The 21,859-nt window shown below is 44.1% G+C and overlaps 1 protein-coding gene across 1 annotated transcript in view; it reads right to left on the reverse strand.

The window, feature by feature from the left end:
- LOC115152852 (polypeptide N-acetylgalactosaminyltransferase 2) overlaps positions 1–21,859 on the reverse strand; it is a 119,635-nt gene that overhangs the window by 37,871 nt on the left and 59,905 nt on the right. The window contains exon 2 of the mRNA XM_029697735.1: positions 13,367–13,457. Coding sequence (XP_029553595.1) covers positions 13,367–13,457 — 91 coding nt within the window. The remainder of the gene's footprint in view (positions 1–13,366; positions 13,458–21,859) is intronic.

The raw sequence follows: 21,859 nt of genomic DNA on the forward strand, positions 1-21,859 counted from the left end.
AATAAGAGCCTGCAGTCAGCTACATTACAAAGACGTTCCCAAACTGTAATAAGAGCCTGCAGTCAGCTACATTACAAAGACGTTCCCAAACTGTAATAAGAGCCTGCAGTCAGCCACATTACAAAGACCTTCCCAAACTGTGATAAGAGCCTGCAGTCAGCTACATTACAAAGACTTTCCCAAACTCTAATAAGAGCCTGCAGTCAGCTACATTACAAAGACTTTCCCAAATTGTAATAAGAGCCTGCAGTCAGCTACATTACAAAGACTTTCCCAAACTGTAATAAGAGCCTGCAGTCAGCTACATTACAAAGACGTTCCCAAACTGTAATAAGAGCCTGCAGTCAGCCACATTACAAAGACTTTCCCAAACTGTAATAAGAGCCTGCAGTCAGCTACATTACAAAGACATTCCCAAACTGTAATAAGAGCCTGCAGTCAGCTACATTACAAAGACTTTCCCAAACTGTAATAAGAGCCTGCAGTCAGCTACAATACAACTACATTACAAAGACTTTCCCAAACTGTAATAAGAGCCTGCAGTCAGCTACATTACAAAGACTTTCCCAAACTGTAATAAGAGCCTGCAGTCAGCTACATTACAAAGACGTTCCCAAACTGTAATAAGAGCCTGCAGTCAGCTACATTAAAGACTTTCCCAAACTGTAATAAGACCCCTGCAGTCAGCTACATTACAAAGACTTTCCCAAACTGTAATAAGAGCCTGCAGTCAGCTACATTAAAGACTTTCACAAACTGTAATAAGAGCCTGCAGTCAGCTACATTACAAAGACGTTCCCAAACTGTAATAAGAGCCTGCAGTCAGCTACATTAAAGACTTTCCCAAACTGTAATAAGAGCCTGCAGTCAGCTACATTACAAAGACTTTCCCAAAATGTAATAAGAGCCTGCAGTCAGCTACATTACAAAGACTTTCCCAAACTGTAATAAGAGCCTGCAGTCAGCTACATTACAAAGACTTTCCCAAACTGTAATAAGAGCCTGCAGTCAGCTACATTACAAAGACTTTCCCAAACTGTAATAAGAGCCTGCAGTCAGCTATATTACAAAGACTTTCCCAAACTGTAATAAGAGCCTGCAGTCAGCTACAATACAAAGACTTTCCCAAACTGTAATAAGAGCCTGCAGTCAGCTACATTACAAAGACTTTCCCAAACTGTAATAAGAGCCTGCAGTCAGCTACATTACAAAGACATTCCCAAACTGTAATAAGAGCCTGCAGTCAGCTACATTACAAAGACTTTCCCAAACTGTAATAAGAGCCTGCAGTCAGCTACATTACAAGCTACCTGCGTCTCTTTTGCTTCTTCTCTCGCAGGAGCACACACTCACACAGCCTAGTCAGATTATTATACATTTAAATAAAAAGCGAAATAAAATTCCATGTGTAATTGTAATTCTTGTCACAACAACATATGAAAACATGTCATCACATAAACACTGGATATCAGTGTGGCTAAACACTAATGCAGCTGTTATGTTAATGAAGCCTCTAAAACATACGGCAGCATTCGATTACATTATCTGTCAGACAGGGTGGGGGCACGCAGAGAAAAAAAGACCATGAGTAATTAATCTCATTGAGCTCTGACAGCTTGTCTTCAGCATGACAATTAGGAAGGTCTGAGAATAATCCGTCTCAGATGCTAATTGTTCCACAGAAATGGTAAATTGCATGCAGGGGGCATTATAACTGACTAAGCTTGAAGACAAAAAGCAGTTGACCTTGTCATTTCCATGATTAACAGAAGCCACAGATGACTATCTATGAAATTAATGGTGCAGTCTATTAAATGGTTCAGTCTTATGTCATCACAATCCACAGACATGCAGTAGCACATTTTGTTGTAATCTGTTATTTTTACATCAAATATCTTCATATACCTTAATGCCTAGTTAAATAAAAGGTTAAATAAAATAAACATAAGTAAGACATTAAGTTATTAGGTCACTTGTTATTTTGCTAATAGCAGCAGTTAAGGCTGTGTTAATGAGCATGGCCTGCTGGCAATGATGGGACTAGATTTGTAAAGAGGAAATCAAATCCTCCATGCCCGCTGCAGTAAATTCCGGAACATTACATTTGAGTCGTTTAGCAGATTCTCTTATCCAGAGCGACTAAGTTAGTGCATTCATCTTAAGATAGCAAAGTGAGACAACCACATATGACAATCGTATCAAGTACATTTTACCTGAAAATATTTATCAGCAAAGTCAGAGCTAGTAGGGGGAAGCTTGTTCCACCATTTGAACATATTGTATACAACGATCCCTTATACAGTAGCTTCACTTTATCACTTTAAAGAACTGAGGAACAATATGTGCACATTGCTGCGCTTATATAATGTGAAGAAATAGCCTAACAGTTTATTAACATTTAAAGCTAAACTTTGATGTGTTGCGTAAGCCACATTGGATGAAAACGTTTTTTTGATGCTAGTGATTGTATTCATTTGGGATCAATCACATCCCACAACTGTCCCAAACTTTGTAATATTTATTTCTCGCACAGAATAGGTCAACTTTTATACTATGGGGGATAGTAGATTGACATAGGCTAGAGCTTTTGCTGTTCACTAAGCCTTCTCATCTTGTTGGCTGACGAAAATTAAATGTGTACAGTTCTTCCAATACACACCACGAAATTGGATAAGGACGCGGGCAGTTGCGTCCCTGATGTGTCTTCACTTTAGACTGTAAGAAAGACCAGATCACGTGATGGAGAGCCATGTGAGTGAGAGGTGCTTCGGAGCGCGCATCATTCAGGGAAAAGGGCATAAAGCAGAGCTCCGGGCCAAGGGCACAACAAACATGGATTTTTTTTTGCGTGCATTACGGCCACACAAAAGGGATGCTGCCATGAAATTCGAGACATTATAAAGTGCTTGTCAAATTGTGAATGAGAGACTAATGAACTGTGTACAGCCTGCGCAAAAAACAAAGCAGACCTCATGCCTTTCAAGCGACTTTTTTCAAATCCTCATTAGAGTCGCATCATGCAGCCTTACAATGTATTTAAAATCAAAACATATAGCCCAACGTTTGTAAAACTACTAAAGTTACAATAATAACTAGGGATGCACCGATATGACATTTTTGTCCGATACCGATAACCGATATTTTCCTTTCCCCTCCAAAAAAATGATACCTATATTTAACATTTTTGTGGCCTTTTTAAGCATTCTAGTACAGTTAAGTAGTTCACTCACTCACTCACTCTCACACGCACACACACACACACACACACACAGGTCTAAGGCACAGCATCTCAGTGCAAGAGGCGTCACTACAGTTCCTGGCTCGAATCAAGGCTGTATCACATCCGGCCGTGATTGGGAGTCCCATAAGGCAGCGCACAATTGGCCCTGTGTCATCCGGGTTTGGCCGGTGTAGGCTGTCATTGTAAATATGAATAAATAAATAAAAAAATTCTTCACTGACTTGCCTAGTTAAATAAAGGTTACACACACACACACACACCAAAAAGTTATTTTGTTGGCATTTACGTGTGTCCCCATTACCAGTAAAACATAATCAAAACCTATTTCTTTCACTTGCTTGCTGTGATGTTTCATTATTCATTCGTTTCATTCTCAACCAGGATTTCATCATACATGTCAAGCAGTGAAGTTTCAGCACTGTCTGTGGCCTCTCTTCCTCGGTGAGCACTGTCACTGTGTCTGTTTCCAGCTTGTCCAGCTGTGTATGTAATATTTCACGTAAACACTGTCTGCATCGAAGTAGCAGTCCTTGTACCTAACATCTAGCATGGTGGCGACACAGTAAAGAGGCTCAGAGAGAAGGCCACTGAATCGCTTGTTCACAGCCTCAAGTACTTTTGCACGTTTTAACCCCACGGTCTGTCGGCAGTTTTGTTGAGCAGGCGTTCAATGCCATGACAGAGGGTATCACGTCTGCTGCAGACGAAGTTGATTAGCTTATTTCTCCAGTCAGTTGTTCGAATGCCATTTGAAATGGCAGCAGCGGTATGAGAACCAGGACATTCTTGAGCATGTAATACAGCCTTCCTCAGCACGAAATCCTCGTTGACCAACTGAGCTGTCAGACTCAGCATGCTCATTGGGCTGACGTCGCTGGTACAAATGTTAGTCGTGAAGCTAATAGCAGTGACGCCCATAACAAGCCCATAGCAACTCCTCCCATACATCCCAAGATGGCGTAGCAGTGCTGATGTGTTTTGTTCGTCCTCTCGTGTACTTTTGTATTTTTCGTCCTTTTTTGTAAATATTTCGATTTTTATTTTCAATCTCTTTCCATTTTAACTCAATTATACCTTCCGGTAACCTGCCTCACCCAATGTTATAGAGAACCGCTATTAATTTGAATTTTTAGACCTAATAGCAAGAGCCACCTAGCCATCAGAAGCTAACCAGCTAATTTAGCTACAAGCTATTTAGTCATTATTAGCCACTGCTAGCGGCTTTTACCTTCTGCACAGATACCAGCCCTTTTTTTAGCTTGGATAATACTCGCCAGCCTACCAGTATCAGACTGTCAATCCACCACAACGCCGGATTCCTGCCGTAATCCCTGGACCATTACTCCTGATCTTCACAGCTAGCTAGCACCCACCGAGTTACCCAGTACCGAAGCTATCCCTGAGGCCCACCTCCCGGCCTACTCAGTTGTTCACCCCAATCCCACCCAAACACGGCTAGAACCCACTACTCCACCGGATCCTTGCCATAAGCTCTGGACCTTGGCACCAGATCACTGCTGCTACCGAGTGGCTAGCACCAGGTAGCCGTGAGCCAGGCGCATCCCCGGGCTAGCAAACTAAATTACTACATCTACAATACCTCTTTCGCCATCTGGCTTGGATCCTTTGTCGACACGGCGCCTCGCCGCACCACCACGACTGGTCTGCCGACGAATACTCCATCCGCTGTGCCTCCAACCAGCCTCCGTCGGACGTCAGAGCAGACGCTTCTACTAGCACCGGGCTACTAACTTTAAGCGCCGTGTCACCCGCATGCTAGCGTAGTAGCGACTACTCCGCGGCCTCCCTGTTCCATCTACCGCTGCCCCCTGGACCCTATGATCACTTGGCTACATAGCTGATGCCTGCTGAACTGTCCATTAATCACGGTACTCCATTCTGTTTATTATTTGTTTATCTGTCGGACGCAGCCGCGAACTCAGGCTGTGTGTGTAGTTAACCGACCCTCTCTGTCCAGTCATCGCCATTTTACCTGTTGTTGTTGTTTTAGCTGATCAGCTGTTGTCTCACCCGTTGTCTAGCTAGCTCTCCCAATCAAAACCTGTGATTACTTTATGCCTCGCTGTATGTCTCTCTCAAATGTCAATATGCCTTATATACTGTTGCTTAGGTTAGCTATTGTTTTAGTTTAAAACGGAGCCCCTAGTTCCACTCATCATACCTCTGTTACCTCCTTTGTCCCACCTCCCACACATGCGATGACCTCACCCATTATAACCAGCATGTCCAGAGATACAACCTCTCTTATCATCACTCAGTGCCTGGGCTTACCTCTGCTGTACCCGCACCCCACCATACCCCTGTCTGCACATTATGCCCTGAATCTATTCTACCACGCCCAGAAATCTACTCCTTTTATTCTTTGTCCCCAACGCTCTAGGCAAACAGTTTTGATAGCCTTCAGCCGTACCCTCATCCAACTCTGTTCCTCGGGTGATGTGGAGGTAAACACAGGCCCTGCATGTCCCCAGGCACCCTCATTTGTTGACTTCTGTGATCAAAAAAAGCCTTGGTTTCATGCATGTCAACATCAGAAGCCTCCTCCCTAAGTTTGTTTTACTCACTGCTTTAGCACACCCCGCCAACCCTGATGTCCTTTCCGTGTCTGAATCCTGGCTTAGGAAGGCCACCAAAAATTCTGAGATTTCCATACCCAACTACAACATTTTTCGTCAAGATAGAACTGCCAAAGGGGGAGGAGTTGCAATCTACTGCAGAGATAGCCTGCAAAGTTCTGTCATACTTTCCAGGTCTATACCCAAACAGTTCGAACTTCTAAGTTTAAAAATTAATCTCTCCAGAAATAAGTCTCTCACTGTTGCCGCCTGCTATCGACCCCCCTCCGCTCCCAGCTGTGCCCTGGACACCATTTGTGAATTGATCGCCCCCCCATCTAGCATCAGAGTTCGTTCTGTTAGGTGACCTAAACTGGGATATGCTTAACACCCCAGCCATCCTACAATCTAAGCTTGATGCCCTCAACCTCACACAAATCATCAAGGAACCCACCAGGTATAACCCCAAATCAGTAAACATGGGCACCCTCATAGATATCATCCTAACTAACTCGCCTTCCAAATACACCTCCGCTGTTTCCAACCAAGATCTCACCGATCACTGCCTCATTGCCTGCATCCGTAATGGGTCTGCGATCAAACGACCACCCCTCATCACTGTCAAACGCTCCCTAAAACACTCCTGCGAGCAGGCCTTTCTACTGGACCTGGCCGGGGTATCCTGGAATGACATCGACCTCATCCCAACAGTAGAGGATGCCTGGTTCTTTAAAAGTGCCTTCCTCACCATCTTAAATAAGCATGTCCCATTCCAAAAATGTACAACCAGGAATAGATATAGGCCTTGGTTCACTCCAGACCTGTCTGCCCTTGACCAGCACAAAAACATCCTGTGGTGTTCTGCATTAGCATCGAATAGCCCCCGTGATATGCAACTTTTCGGGGAAGTTAGAAACCAGTATACACAAGCAGTTAGAAAAGCCAAGGCTAGCTTTTTCAAGCAGAAATTTGCTTCCTGCAACACAAACTAAAAAAAGTTCTGGGACACTAAAGTCCATGGCGAATAAGAGCACCTACTCCCAGATACCCACTGCTCTGAGGCTAGGAAACACTGTTACAACCGATAAATCCACTATAATTGAGAATTTCAATAAGCATTTCTCTACAGCTGGCCATGCTTTCCACCTGGCTACCCCTACCCCGGTCAACTGCCCGGCACCCTCCACAGCAACCCGCCCAAGCCCCCACCATTTCTTCTTCACACATATCCAGATAGCTGACGTTCTGAAAGAGCTGCAAAATCTGGACCCCTTTAAATCAGCCGGGCTAGACAATCTGGACCCCCCCTTTCTAAAATTATCTGCCGAAATTGTTGCAACCCCTATTACTAGCCTGTTCAACCTCTCGTATCGTCTGAGAGTCCCAAAGATTGGAAAGCTGCCGCGGTCATCCCCCTCTTCAAAGGGGGAGACACTCTAGACCCAAACTGCTAAAGACCTATATCTATCCTACCCTGCATCTCTAAGGTCTTCGAAAGCCAAGTTAACAAACAGATTACTGACCATTTTGAATCACACCGTACCTTCTCCGCTATGCAATCTGGTTTCAGAGCCGGTCATGGGTGCACCTCAGCCACGCTAAAAGTCCTTAACGATATCATAACCGCCATCGATAAGAGACATTACTGTGCAGCTGTATTTATCGACCTGGCCAAGGCTTTCGACTCTGTCAATCACCACATTCTTATTGGCAGACTCAACAGCCTTGGTTTCTCAAATGATTGCCTCGTCTGGTTCACCAACTACTTCTCTGATAGAGTTCAGTGTGTCAAATCGGAGGGCCTGTTGTCCGGACCTCTGGCAGTCTCTATGCGGGTGCCACAGGGTTCAAATCTTGGGCCGACTCTCTTCTCTGTATACATCAATGATGTCTCTCTTGCTGCTGGTGATACTCTGATCCACCTCTACACAGATGACACCATTCTGTATACTTCAGGCCCTTCTTTGGACACTGTGTTAACTAACCTCCAGACGAGCTTCAATGCCATACAACTCTTCTTCAATGGCCTCCAACTGCTCTTAAACGCAAATAAAACTAAATGCATGCTATTCAACCGATCATTGCCCGCACCTGCCCGCCCATCCAGCATCACTACTCTGGACGGCTCTGACTTAGAATACGTGGATAACAACAAATACCTGGGTGTCTAGACTGTAAACTCTCCTTCCAGACTCATATTAAGCATTTCCAATCCAAAAATAAATCTAGAATCGGCTTCCTATTTCGCAACAAAGCATCCTTCACTCATGCTGCCAAACATACCCTCGTAAAACTGACCATCCTACTGATCCTCGACTTCGGCGATGTCATCTATAAAATAGCCTCCAACACTCTACTCAACAAACTGGATGCAGTCTATCACAGTGCCATCCGTTTTGTCACCAAAGCCCCATACACTACCCACCATTGCGACCTATACGCTCTCGTTGGCTGGCCCTCACTTCATACTCGTCGCCAAACCCACTGGCTACAGGTTATCTACAAGTCTCTGCTAGGTAAAGCCCCGCCTTATCTCAGCTCACTGGTCACCATAGCAGCACCCACTCGTAGCACGCGCTCCAGCAGGTATATCTCACTGGTCACCCCCAAAGCCAATTCCTCCTTTGGTCACCTTTCCTTCCAGTTCTCTGCTTTCAATGTCTGGAACAAACTGCAAAAATCTCTGAAGCTGGAGATTCCCATCTCCCTCACTAGCTTTAAGCACCAGCTGTCAGAGCAGCTCACAGATCACTGCCCCTGTTCATAGCCCATCTGTATACAGCCCATCTACCTCATCCCCATACTGTATTTATTTATTCTGCTCCTTTTGCACCCCAGTAGCTCTACTTGCACATCTACCATTCCAGTGTTTAATTGCCATATTGTAATTACTTTGCCACCATGGCCTATTTATTGCCTTAATTCCCTTTTTTTACCTAATTTGCACTCACTGCATATAGACTTTTTGTTTTCTTTTTTTCTACTGTATTATTGACTGTATGTTTTGTTCATTCCATGTGTAACTCTGTTGTGTGTGTCTAACTGCTATGCTTTATCTTGGCCAGGTCGCAGTTGCAAATGAGAACTTTTTCTCAGCTAGCCTACCTGGTTAAATAAAGGTGAAATAAAAATAATAACTTGATTAAATTAATCATGTAACAATTAACTCATTAGGAATTTGGGGCACCATGGGAAAAGTTGTATACCAAGTTACTATCTCCGACTTAAACTCTAATGATTGTATAAATATCTCTTACATCAATAACAGTCAACTATTAATTATTTCCTCATATCAGTCTCATTCTGAACGTTGTCGACTTTGTAAATCTGCACTAACCCTGAATCAGCGATACACAAATTGGCTTAATTATTTATTTTCTAACTAAATAATCACACAGAAATACATAAAACACAAGGTATAGATTATTGATTAACATGATGCAATGAAAACAGTCCCTAGAGGACTAACAAAAACATGACCATTTGGATACACAATGGAAAGGGGAGGGGTATGTAAGGAGAGCGAGAGGAAGCGTCAACTTCTCGTACATACATTTGGAAACTACACTCACCGTAGTCAGAATATTTAGCACCCTAACAACCGCTCATTCGGATTAGAAATGCAACATATATTTACGTGTAGATGTCTTTCTCTGCCGTCTCTCTGTTTAAACATGGCGAGTAGTTCGATGTACGTCTCTGGTTGTCCAGAGGTCACAATGTCCTTAGTTGTAGGCTTCTTTGTCTTGGAGTGTTCATTAGGATGGATGTATCAGAGGTACCTATGGTGGTGAGAGGGATCTATTCTTCCCTCTCGTCTTTAGTCGAGTTTCCTAAACTACTTTACAAAGATACACAGCTGCAGAATGTGAATGCTCCAGTCTAGTCTTTATCTTCTTCACTTGTCAAGAGTTTCAGAGGGTCTTACCATTTTCTGGTCTTGTAGCTTTAACACTTTCAACGTGTGGACCACGTCCTCACGTTCTCTGGTTTCAATGGTTGATTATTCAGGGTACAGCTAGGACTACTTTACACTCTGGCAGCAACCCAGCATGTTTTGGTCTCATGTACATTTCGTTAGCAAGTCCTTTTAAGTACTCTGGTCTTAGGGGCGTTCCAACACGCCGACACAATGTCTGTGCTCACGTGACCATGGTTACGGACTGGGCCCAGGTTTCTCTCATTTAGAAGGCTAAAATCACATTTCTATCTTTTCCAAAATATTGTCATACTTAATTATATATTTACACAACATTTAGATACAAACCTGAGAACTAGCATGTGTACACCCTTAGAGATACAGTTATACCATCCTTAATGACATCACAAAATACACTTTACACGATTGTTCTTTAAATCCCCACCGACCATTTGTCATTGTTTGAAATATTGTTTCATTGTCAAATTTTAGATGTAGTTTTGGCGGCAAAGTCTCTGTGTAACAAAGGATTTTCAGCCTTCCATTTCTGCAGAGTGGGGGAGAGTTTCTGCAAGGTATTCAAGTCATAAAAAGCCCCCCCCCCCCCCTGTCATGACAGTGTGGAAGCCACAAGATGCTAAATGTTTTTTTTTATTACAAAAAACACAAGGGGTAACATTAAAGTATTAGAACATGAAGGACAAACAATACAGCATCAAGACACTATCAAACATGTATCAGTCTTTCCGCAACAGAGCCATCCTTATGTGTGAGGGTGCGTGTGCATGATAGTGATATAAAATATGTCAGTTTCCTTTATCATGATCACAATCTTGTGAAACCCGAACCCTCCAAGATCGCCCCACAGTTCCCCAATAGCTGTCCCTCAACCATTCGAGACCCCTCCCACAGCCCCACCGGAAGGGGGAAAAAAATACAATTCATTCCATTCCCCACCCCCAAGAACCCCCCAATGCACCAACAACCAAGAGAATGAACTAAAGAGAAAAAAGGAAAAGACCGAAGATAACAGCAAACAACAATGCAAAAAAATAAAGAATAATAGATTTAAAACAAAGGACATCAAGGACCACTAAAATCATAACAGCAATGCCAACTGTATATGTTTGTGTGCATGTCTGGTACTATTACATGTATGTGTGTGTTCTTGTATGTGTTTATTTGAATGAGAGTGTGTGTATATGCATGTGTACAAACACCTGCACGGCATCAGCCTCAGGCAAACCGGCATTAGTTGTAAAAACACTGCTACTTAGTGTCATTCAAATGTACTTTTATTTAGATTTTTTTTCTCCTTCATCTTTTGACCATCATTGTCTCTGTCACACAGCAACTGGGTTTATGTTAATTAACGGTAAATTACCGTGAGACCGACAGTTATTTGCTTGACAATGACCGGCTGACAAAATGTCATGACCGCCACAGCCCTACACCCAGTACATCATGTTAGAATGGACCCACCAGTACATCATGTTAGAATGGACCCACCAGTACATCATGTTAGAATGGACCCACCAGTACATCATGTTAGAATGGACCCACCAGTACATCATGTTAGAATGGACCCACCAGTACATCATCTTAGAATGGACCCAGGTATTTGCTTGACAATCCCCAGCTGACGAAATTCTCTGACCGCCACAGCCCCTAGCCAGGCGCACCAGTTTGTGTCAAGAACTGCAACGCTGCTGGGGTTTTCACGTTCAACAGTTTCCTGTGTGTATCAAGAATGGTCCACCGGGCCCTCCTGAGTGGCGCAGCAGTCTAAGGCACTGCATTGCAGTGTTGCAGCGTCACTACAGCCTGGGGTTCGATCCTGTGTCACAACCGGCAGTACCATAGGGCAGCGCACAATTGGCCCAGCGTCGTCCGGGTGAGGGAAGGGTTTGGCTGGGGGGGGGGGCTTTACTTGGCTCATCTCGCTCTAGCGGGTTAAGCGACCGGGTGTTATTAAGAAGCACAGTTTGGCGGGTCATGTTTCGGAGAACGCATGACTCTAACTTCACCTCTCCCGAGCCCGTTGGGGAGTTGTGGCGATGAGACAAGATCGTAATGTCATGAAATTTGGGGGGTAAAATAAAAAAATATATAATTAGAAAATGGTCCACCACCAAAAGAACATCCAGCCAACTTGACAACTGTGGGAAGCATTGAAGTCAACATGGACTAGCATCTCTGTGGAACGCTTATCGACACCTTGTGGAGTCCATGCCCCGACGAATTGAGGCTTTTCTGAGGGCAAAAGAAGGGGGGTGCAACTCAATAATAGGAAGGCTTTCCTAATGTTTGGTATACTCAGGGTATGTGAGCCAGTCTGCCCAAAACTGTACCAGAGGTGGTCGTCTGTGGGCTTGTTTTTGCATTCGGACAGGGAACCATGTAGCCTTATAAGAACCCTTGTGTGGGGAAGTGTGGAGCTCTCTAGCTGAAACACAGTACTGTGGCTGATGGGCAGCTTGGAGGAGCACAAAGTCCTACAGATAGAGGGGAAGGCCCCTCACTGCTGCCTTGGCACATTTGGACCCACATTTTGGATGGATTTTCAGCTCCATATGTCAAGGAGTTGCTAGCAGATCTTAAACCGTATTGTACAGTAGTAATATGGGAATGTACATTTAGGAATGATGGTGCAGGATATGGCTAAATTCAGCTCTGATGTCATACTTACTTATAGTCAAAAAAGGAGTAACTGTATATTAGGCCATCTGGAAATCCGCTTAATTAAAAACTGCAACCCTTCTGCGAATTCTTTGTTTCGGTCCAATTTGAGTGTTAAGCGGAGTGACCTAAATAGTGTGAGGCATTGAAACAAGATATCTGAATAGTGATGATTGCCTGGAACTACTGTACACCCCAGAGTATTCTTTATACATATTGTTCAGGATACAAAAGCAGAAAGATGTCTCCCTGCCCTACCTTTACAGAAAACACACGTTTCTGACATAAATTAAATGGAACAGCTCTCTAAGGACTACCTTGCCAAGGAGAGAATATATAACAGTTCTGATGGTAAAACTACTGTAGTTTATATCCCTCCAAACACGGCATGCTGCTTTTTTAAATGCAGGAAAAGCCTATGTAATGTCAGCATATGCTTACACCCGAAGCTTAATGCATAAAGCAGCTCTGCTAAATTGGATCCCGGTTTGGTTGAGCACATGGGCTCGCAAACTGGTACGATAGAGATTTGGGTGATTGGCCCATTGATGAAGATCAGACACTCTGAAAAACACCCAGATGAATTCAGATTATTTTCATAGCCTTCCTATACACACACACACACACACACACACACACACACACACACACACACACACACACACACACACACACACACACACACACACACACACACACACACACACACACACACACACACACACCTTGCATAATTAGCCCTGACCTTGTAAACAGTAAAGGTAGTTTACTAGTTTTAAACAGAACCACAGCTGGAACCCTGCACTATTGCACAGTCGGTTGAACAACAAGGCAACCTGGAGTCCTGTGTTGACTAATCTTCTCATCATGTGTGTAAATGGGGGTAGGGTGTGTGTGTCCAATCAGAATGGACGGTGCTGTGGGATGCCTGGCTGGGTATCTGGCTCCTACCTGAGGGGAGTGTTTCCAGGCTGTGGGTTTGGTCATCTGCGTTGCGGTGTGCCTGGGCCTGATTTGATGAGTCAATAGCGTTCCAGTCATCCTGCCAAAGAAACAAAGACGCATGAATATAGAAACACGTAGAGAACGTCACAATCTACATTCAGTGGAAAATGTTTGTCCCTCCTCAGAAAAGGATGATCTAATGATAGAAAACACCCTTGTTCATAAGTAGCGGTATGTCAAACACCGAGAATGTCAAGCACATTTCCCAGACTAATTCTGAAAGCAAATGGTTAGAAAACATTACAAATATTGTAGTCTTCCTAGTTCCCTGTTGGTGCTATTGATTTATTTCTTCAAGGTTGGCTGTGGAATTAGAAACGCATGATTTGCATCATCATGTTACTGTGGCAACAAGGTGCCCCTGACTGTTATTGCTCTGCTTCGAGCAGCGTTTAAAATGTCTGGGAGTTTGTCAAAAGCATTTTGATGAAGAAAATGGGGCCGTGGTCCTATGGCAGTAGACCATTATTCCATTGAAGAACTTAGAACAAAGGCTACTTATCAAAACCAGACGGACAGAGGGCATGCTTTATCTTATCTTAGGGCTCACAGCCAATCAAATAACTTCACAATTTGTATGTGGAGTCATGCAGACCACATTAGATCTTCTCCAGAGGCAGACCAAGAGTATTTCTGCATGTTGGAGCAGACATACCGACAGCCTGTAAAAAACACCCAATATAAAAAGAAAAACAATGTTTTATACTATATAATGGACAAAACCCATGTCGTCATCTCCCTGTTGACAACCATCAGGACAACATTTTAGAAACGTTCTAGACTTAAGGTAAGAAAACAGAATTATACAATAACTCTGGTGCAGATGCTCTTGAACTTTCCAATCATCGCCAGGTGCATGATTGATCCGCAACAACACGTTTTGTGAGGATTCACAGAACAGAGTGCGATGGAGAGGAATTGTCGACTGCCTATTCTCATATGGTTGCTGTTCTGATGTCACGGCAACATCAAAAGCAGAAGGACAGTGTGACTAAACAGCCAGATGGATTTCCATCAGTGTTAGAACACACAGGAGCTGTGTGCCAAAACAAAGCCAGTGAAGAGTACAGATGTAATCTTCATTTGCTACAGCAGGGAAAAAATGATTGCAGCAACAGGAAATGTGAATTATTATGAATTCTAATTCATGGGCATTTTTGAAAGAGTAGATACATTTTTCGTAAGGGAAAATCAAGTCAAATTTGGCCTCAATCTCGCCTGCCTCCTATAACCAACTGTTGGGAAATATGGCCGCGCTGACAATGACAGCATGGGCCAAGCCAAACGGTGAAACACTGCAGCACTGCAAGCCTGTAACACACCACAGGCCAGACCGGCAATAACTCAAACAGGAAGTCCTCTTGCCAAGGTTAGCAGTAAATAAACCAACAGGCAGGATGGTATGGACAGAGCTCAAGCTACTGAACTCCAGAAGCCCTCACTCTGCCGAACACGACCAGCTCTGGTCGCCTGCTCCTTCAGGCCAAAATGGACTGGTGGCTGTGGCAACCAATAGCATTCAGAGGCTCAGCATTTTATCATAAACTTATCAAATCAATGATCAAACCTTAGAAAAAAATCTATATCTTTAGACAGAGGAGCATAAATAAGTACTTTATGTCCTGAGAACGATTAAGAAAAATTTGACGCATGTCTCCTAGAGCAAAATTATGTGTTCTGATGTTATTTCTTAAAGTGGAGGGGAGTTGTGGTGGTGGTGGTGGTAGTAGTGGGCTGCAGCTGACACGGATGCAGATCGCTATAATCATTCTAATGAATGATGTGCATATTCCACATCATTAAGTCTGCTCTGCAAAACCACAATACCACCACCGTTTACAATAACAGGTCATTCCAGAAAGAAGAAAAAACGGAACAAATAAAATGAGTCAACATTGCTCGGTTTGCTTGTGTGTGAAATTGACAGTCATCTCGCTGACAAACAGCCTACGTTAACGCAATTTCCAGAGTGATTCTCATGAAGTCACAGTTGTTCATCGTTTCTCACACTTGGCAGAACATGGGAACAATTATTGTGCTGCCATTAACATTACAGGCAGCGCTATGGGAGGAAATCACACGACTCTCCTCCTCCTCAGAGTTAGCATCTGGCTAATGAACAACTCATTACCAAGCCACCGGTTGGGTCTCTTGGTGGGAGACCTGAGAAAGCACTCGTTTTAAGATGAGTGATAGAAGTGTTACTGTAGCATCCTAATGCTATTCAAACCTTTACTAAAGTCAACCTTACATCCTCTTAGCCAGACCAAAAGCTTCTTGACTTTTAGGTTGGAGGCGAGGTTTCTTATAGTGATCGGGGGATAAAAGTTATATACAGTTACATATCGCAATATTATTTTGGACGATATACTTTGACTCCATTTTTTTTTCTCTTCTAGGTAGTTAACTAGCACTAGTCGGCTGTACCTGTGCCAAAACGCTGGTAATTTTCATCCTATAGCTTGTTCGCCATCTTCATTTTAAATAGTGAGCCAACATGTTTTCAGCACTTTTATTTCCCTGACTGATCAAAACTAGTTGTTTTCTCATGCTCTCTCGTCTCTCTGCAGCAGACATATAGTGAGCAATATCTTTAGAACATTAAACCATAATACAAGTTGCGGTATTGAATCTCAATACGATTTGTATGTATCGGCACCTAAGTATGGTGCTAGTATAGCACGGCATGGCGCTAGTATATCATGGTGCTAGTACAGCATGGCATGGCGCTAGTACAGCACGGCATGGCGCTAGTATATCATAGCGCTATGCTGGCGCTAGTACAGCATGGCGCTAGTACAGCATGGCGCTAGTACAGCATGGCATGGCGCTAGTACAGCATGGCATGGTGCTAGTATAGCATGGCGCTAGTATAGCACGGCATGGCACTAGTATAGCATGGCGTTAGTATAGCATGGCATGGCACAAGTACAGCATGGCATGGTGCTAGTATAGCATGGCGCTAGTATAGCATGGCACAAGTACAGCATGGCACTAGTATAGCATGGCACTAGTACAGCATGGCATGGCGCTAGTATAGCACGGCATGGCGCTAGTATAGCATGGCGCTAGTACAGCATGGCATGGTGCTAGTACAGCATGGCGCTAGTATAGCATGGCATGGTGCACGTACAGCATGGCGCTAGTATAGCATGGCATGGCACAAGTACAGCATGGCGCTAGTATAGCATGGCGCTAGTACAGCATGGCATGGCGCTAGTATAGCATGGCGCTAGTACAGCATGGCGCAAGTACAGCATGGCATGGCGCTAGTATAGCACGGCATGGCGCTAGTACAGCATGGCGCTAGTACAGCATGGCATGGTGCAAGTACAGCATGGCGCTAGTATAGCATGGCACAAGTACAGCATGGCATGGCGCTAGTATAGCATGGCGCTAGTATAGCACGGCATGGCGCTAGTATAGCATGGCGCTAGTACAGCATGGCATGGCGCTAGTACAGCATGGCATGGCGCTAGTATAGCATGGCACAAGTACAGCATGGCATGGCGCTAGTATAGCATGGCGCTAGTATAGCACGGCATGGCGCTAGTATAGCATGGCGCTAGTACAGCATGGCATGGCGCTAGCACGGCATGGCGCTAGTATAGCATGGCATGGCGCAAGTACAGCATGGCGCAAGTACAGCATGGCACAAGTACAGCATGGCACAAGTACAGCATGGCACAAGTACAGCATGGCATTGCACTAGAATAGCATGACGCTAGTATGTCTTGGCATGGTGCTAGTATAGCATGGCGCTAGTATAGCATGGCACTAGTATAGCATGGCATGGCGCTAGTATAGCATGGCGATGATATAGCATCGCATGCTGAGGTTCCGGGCAATTCCCAGGCCCAGTTTGTTACCACACAAAGTTAACGTACAACTTGGGTGCATACTACGCCGCCATGCTCCACCGTCATACCACACCATCATGCTCCACTAAACTTAGCTTTTAGCTCTGCTGGTCCCTGCTGTGCTCTGCTATTACATATGCCACTGTAGGGCGTACGCCCTGCTATGAACAGCAATGCTACCATCTATCATCAACCATACATCATCTGTCTGGTACAGTGGTAGACTACTACAGTCAATTCTATTTTAGTTTTGGCCTGCTTGACTCCATGATGTTTTCAGGTCTGGGAGCCAAGCGGAGGAGAGAGCAGGTGTGAATGCAGAGAGCCCAGAGGAACATCCATCTCAGTTGGCATGGAGTAACCCCACGGCAACTGTTCCCCCTCGCTGAGCCCTACATGCACTGTCAGGGGGCATTGGCAGGGAGGAAGCAGCCAGACTAGAGGGACTTAAACTGGAACTTTACCAAGCCCCCAATCACTCGTCTTTCAGGCTACTCTGGAGCAGATGATGAAGAGGAGGAAAATTCAACCAAGAATCTTCCCTGAGGATGCTGGGGGGGGCTGTTGCTTAAGTTGGTACCTGGAACTGGAGAAGTTGAGAGTAGAAGGCGGTAGGGAAGAGAGTAGCTCTGGAGTGTTCTTCAGAGATCAGGAAATGTTAATGTGTCTGACACAGCTGGTAGGGTTATGTAGGTCTACCGTATGTGAGGTCATGACAAGCTTAAACTACTGTAAAAGCAAGCAGGGAACGTAGCAGTTGAAAGAACACAGCTGGATTCCTCAAGAAGAGTCTTCCACTGGAACACAAAAATCCATGTCAATATTTACAGGCCCTGCTGGTAGAACAGGTATGATGACCAAGCACTCTGAACTGTCCTTGTCTGTACTAACAGACTTGTGTTTTTATTATCAGTCAGGTCTGCAGTGTCATAAAGTGACGATTTGGATCATCTTTGCGTGCTAAACAGGACTGCAGAACTGGGACATGCGTATGCACAGTACTCACAAGTCTCATTATGCAGAGATGGAGTTGGCAGTCTCTTTCAATCTATCTTCAGTTGGCAACTTCAGTCAGGTTAAAGCTGAGGGTATTCTTGAACACACTGGTGTATGGTGCTGCAGATGCTGAACTGTAGGAACCAGGCAGTAAAGTGACACTATGATGACAGATACTAATGAAGGAACCAGGCAGTAAAGCGACACTATGATGACAGATACTAATGAAGGAACCAGGCAGTAAAGCGACACTATGATGGCAGATGCTGAAATGTAGGAACCATGTACCAGAGGTGTGGACTCGAGTCACATGACTTGGACTCGAGTCACAAATATGATGACTTGCAACTCGACTTTGACACCAATGACTCGTGACTTGACCTTTAGCCTTATGACTTCAAGCCCAAATATTAAAAGTGACGCTATTAAAATGTGTGCAGCGCATCAACTCTTCATTTAACGGATTACAGTTTGAATCGGACAGCAGCCAATCAAATTGTGCCAGCTGAGAAAAAGTTGTGCGTGGCAGTGCAGAGGAACGTCGGCAGGTGAATTGAGATGGAGCCCTTGGAAAGATGATACCCAAAAGTATTATTTTCGGATATAAAGACGACGCTGTATGAACAAAAAACGGATTGCAACTTGCAAAACATTCGGTTCGAAAATTACACACGGAGGCGCAACAATTTCCAACTTTGGTCGACATTTGAAGCTGCACAAAGAACGGTAAGTCGTGGCTAATATAGCCGACAGCTATATATTTTATTACTTTACTAGTGTATCATGTAGGCTAACGTAACATGAAATCATTGCACCCAAGATTGAGCTAAAACTGGTAGCCTAAATCCTGCCTGATGTTACCGCTGTTCCTAAAACGAACGACAGACAGACAGGAGTTAAGGTTGGGCGATTGTGTACAAGCCTACATCACCCTATAGCCATCCTCACTATTGGGTTGGGGGGGGGCTTTCTCATGGCTACTCATGTATTTCCATGGAAATATAACATTTATTTGGAAAGTAATGTGTCATTTCACCTTTATTTAACCAGGTAAGCTAGTTGAGAACAAGTTCTCATTTACAACTGCGACCTGGCCAAGATAAAGCAAAGCAGTGCGACATAAACAAGCGTACAGTCAATAACACAATAGAAAAAAAAGAAAGTCTATATACAGTGTGTGCAAATGGCGTGAGGAGGTAGGCAGTAAATAGGCCATAGTAGCAAAGTAATTACAATTTAGCAGATTAACACTGGAGAGATAAATGAGCAGATGTGCAAGTAGAGATACTGCTGTGCAAAAGAGCAGAAAAGTAAATAAAAACAATATGGGGATGAGGTGGGTAGATTGGGTGGGCTACTTACAGATGGACTATGTACAGCTGCAGCAATCGGTTTGCTGCTCAGATAGCTGATGTTTAAAGTTAGTGAGGGAAATATAAGTCTCCAGCTTCAGCGATTTTTGCAATTAGTTCCAGTCACTGGCAGCAGAGAACTGGAAGGAAAGGCGGCCAAATGAGTGGTTGGCTTTGGGGATGACCAGTGAGATATACCTGCTGGAGCGCATGCTACGGGTGGGTGTTGTCTCAGCTCACTGGTCACGATAACAAGGCGGAGCTTTACCTAGCATAGACTTTCGGATGACCTGGAGCCAGTGGGGGTCTGGCGCCGAATATGTTGCGAGGGCCAGCCAACTAGAGCATACAGATCGCAGTGGTGGGTGGTATAAGGGGCTTTGGTAACAAAACGGATGGCACTGTGATAGACTGCATCCAGTTTGCTGAGTAGAGTATTTGAAGTTATTTTGTAGATGACATCGCCAAAGTCGAGGATCCGTAGGATAGTCAGTTTTACTAGGGTAAGTTTGGCAGCATGAGTGAAGGAGGCTTTGTTGCGAAATAGTAAGCCAATTCTATATTTGATTTTTGATTGGAGATGTTTAATATAAGTCCGGACAACAGGCCCTCCGATTTGATACAGTGAACTCTATCTGCAAAGTAGTTGGTGAACCAGGCAAGGCAGTCATTTGAGAAACCAAGACTATTGAGTCTGCCGATAAGAATACAGTGATTGACAGAGTCGAAAGCCTTGGGCAGGTCGATGAAGACGGCTGCACAGTAGTTTTTTTATCGATGGCGGTTATGATATCGTTTAGTACCTTGAGCATGGATGAGGTGCACCCGTGACCAGCTCGGAAACTGGATTGCACAGCGGAGAAGGTACGGCGGGATTGGAAATGGTCAGTGATCTGTTCATTAACTTGGCTTTCGAAAACTTTAGAAAGGCGGGGCAGGATGGATATAGGTCTATAACAGTTTGGGTCTAGCGTGTCTCTCCCTTTGAAGATGGGGATGACCGCGCAGCTCTCGGCCGATACGAAAGAGGTTTAACAGATTGGTAATAGGGGTTGCAACAATGGCGGTGGATAGTTTTAGAAAGAGAGGGTCCAGATTGTCTAGCCCAGCTGATTTGTAAAGCTCCAGGTTTTGCAGCTCTTTCAGAACATCTGCCATCTGGATTTGGGTGAAGGAGAAGCTGGGGAGGCTCGGGCAAGTAGCTGCAGGGATGGGCGGAGCTGTTGCCGGGGTTAGGGCCAATTTCAAGTTTTCATAACAAATCGGTATTTTTGGCCACTGATTTGCCGATTTTTTTTTTACACCTTTATTTAACTTGGCAAGTCAGATTAAGAACACATTTCTTATTTTCAATGACGGCCTAGGAACGGGGGTTAACTGCCTTGTTCAGGGGGGATTCGGGGATTCGTTTTTGCAACCTGCCGGTTACTAGTCCAACGCTCTAACCACCTGCCTTACATTGCACTCCACGAGGAGCCTGCATGGCAGGCTGACTACCTGTTACGCGAGGGCAGCAAGAAGCCAAGGTAAGTTGCAAACTGGCATTAAACTTATCTTATAAAAAACTATCAATCTTAACATAATCACTAGTTAACAACACATGGTTGATGATATTACTAGTTTATCTAACGTGTCCTGCATTGCATATAATCAATGCGGTGCCTGTTAATTTCTCATCGAATCACAGCCTACTTCGACAAACGGGTGATTTAACAAGCGCATTTGCGAAAAAAGCACTGTCATTGCACCAATGTACCTAGCCATAAACATCAATGCCTTTGTTTAAAATCAATACACAAGTATATATTTTTAAACCTGCATATTTAGTTAATATTGCCTGCTAACATGAATTTGTGTCACTTCTCTTGCGTTCCGTGCAAGCAGTCAGGGTATATACAGCAGTTTGGGCCGCCTGGCTCATTGCGAACTGTGTGAAGTCTATTTATTCCTAACAAAGGCCGTAATTAATTTACCAGAATTGTACATAATTATGACATAACATTGAAGGTTGTGCAATGTAACAGGAATATTTAGACTTAGGGATGCCACCCGTTAGATAAAATACGGAATGGTTCCGTATTTCACTGAAATAATAAACGTTTCATTTTCGAAATGATCGTTTCTGGATTCGACCATATTTATGACCTAAGGCTCATATTTCTGTGTGTTATTATGTTATAATTAAGTCTATGATTTGATATTTGATAGAGCAGTCTGACTGAGCGATGGTA

The sequence above is a fragment of the Salmo trutta genome, chromosome 18 (genome assembly GCF_901001165.1).
Source record: "Salmo trutta chromosome 18, fSalTru1.1, whole genome shotgun sequence".
Lineage (NCBI taxonomy): Eukaryota > Metazoa > Chordata > Actinopteri > Salmoniformes > Salmonidae > Salmo > Salmo trutta.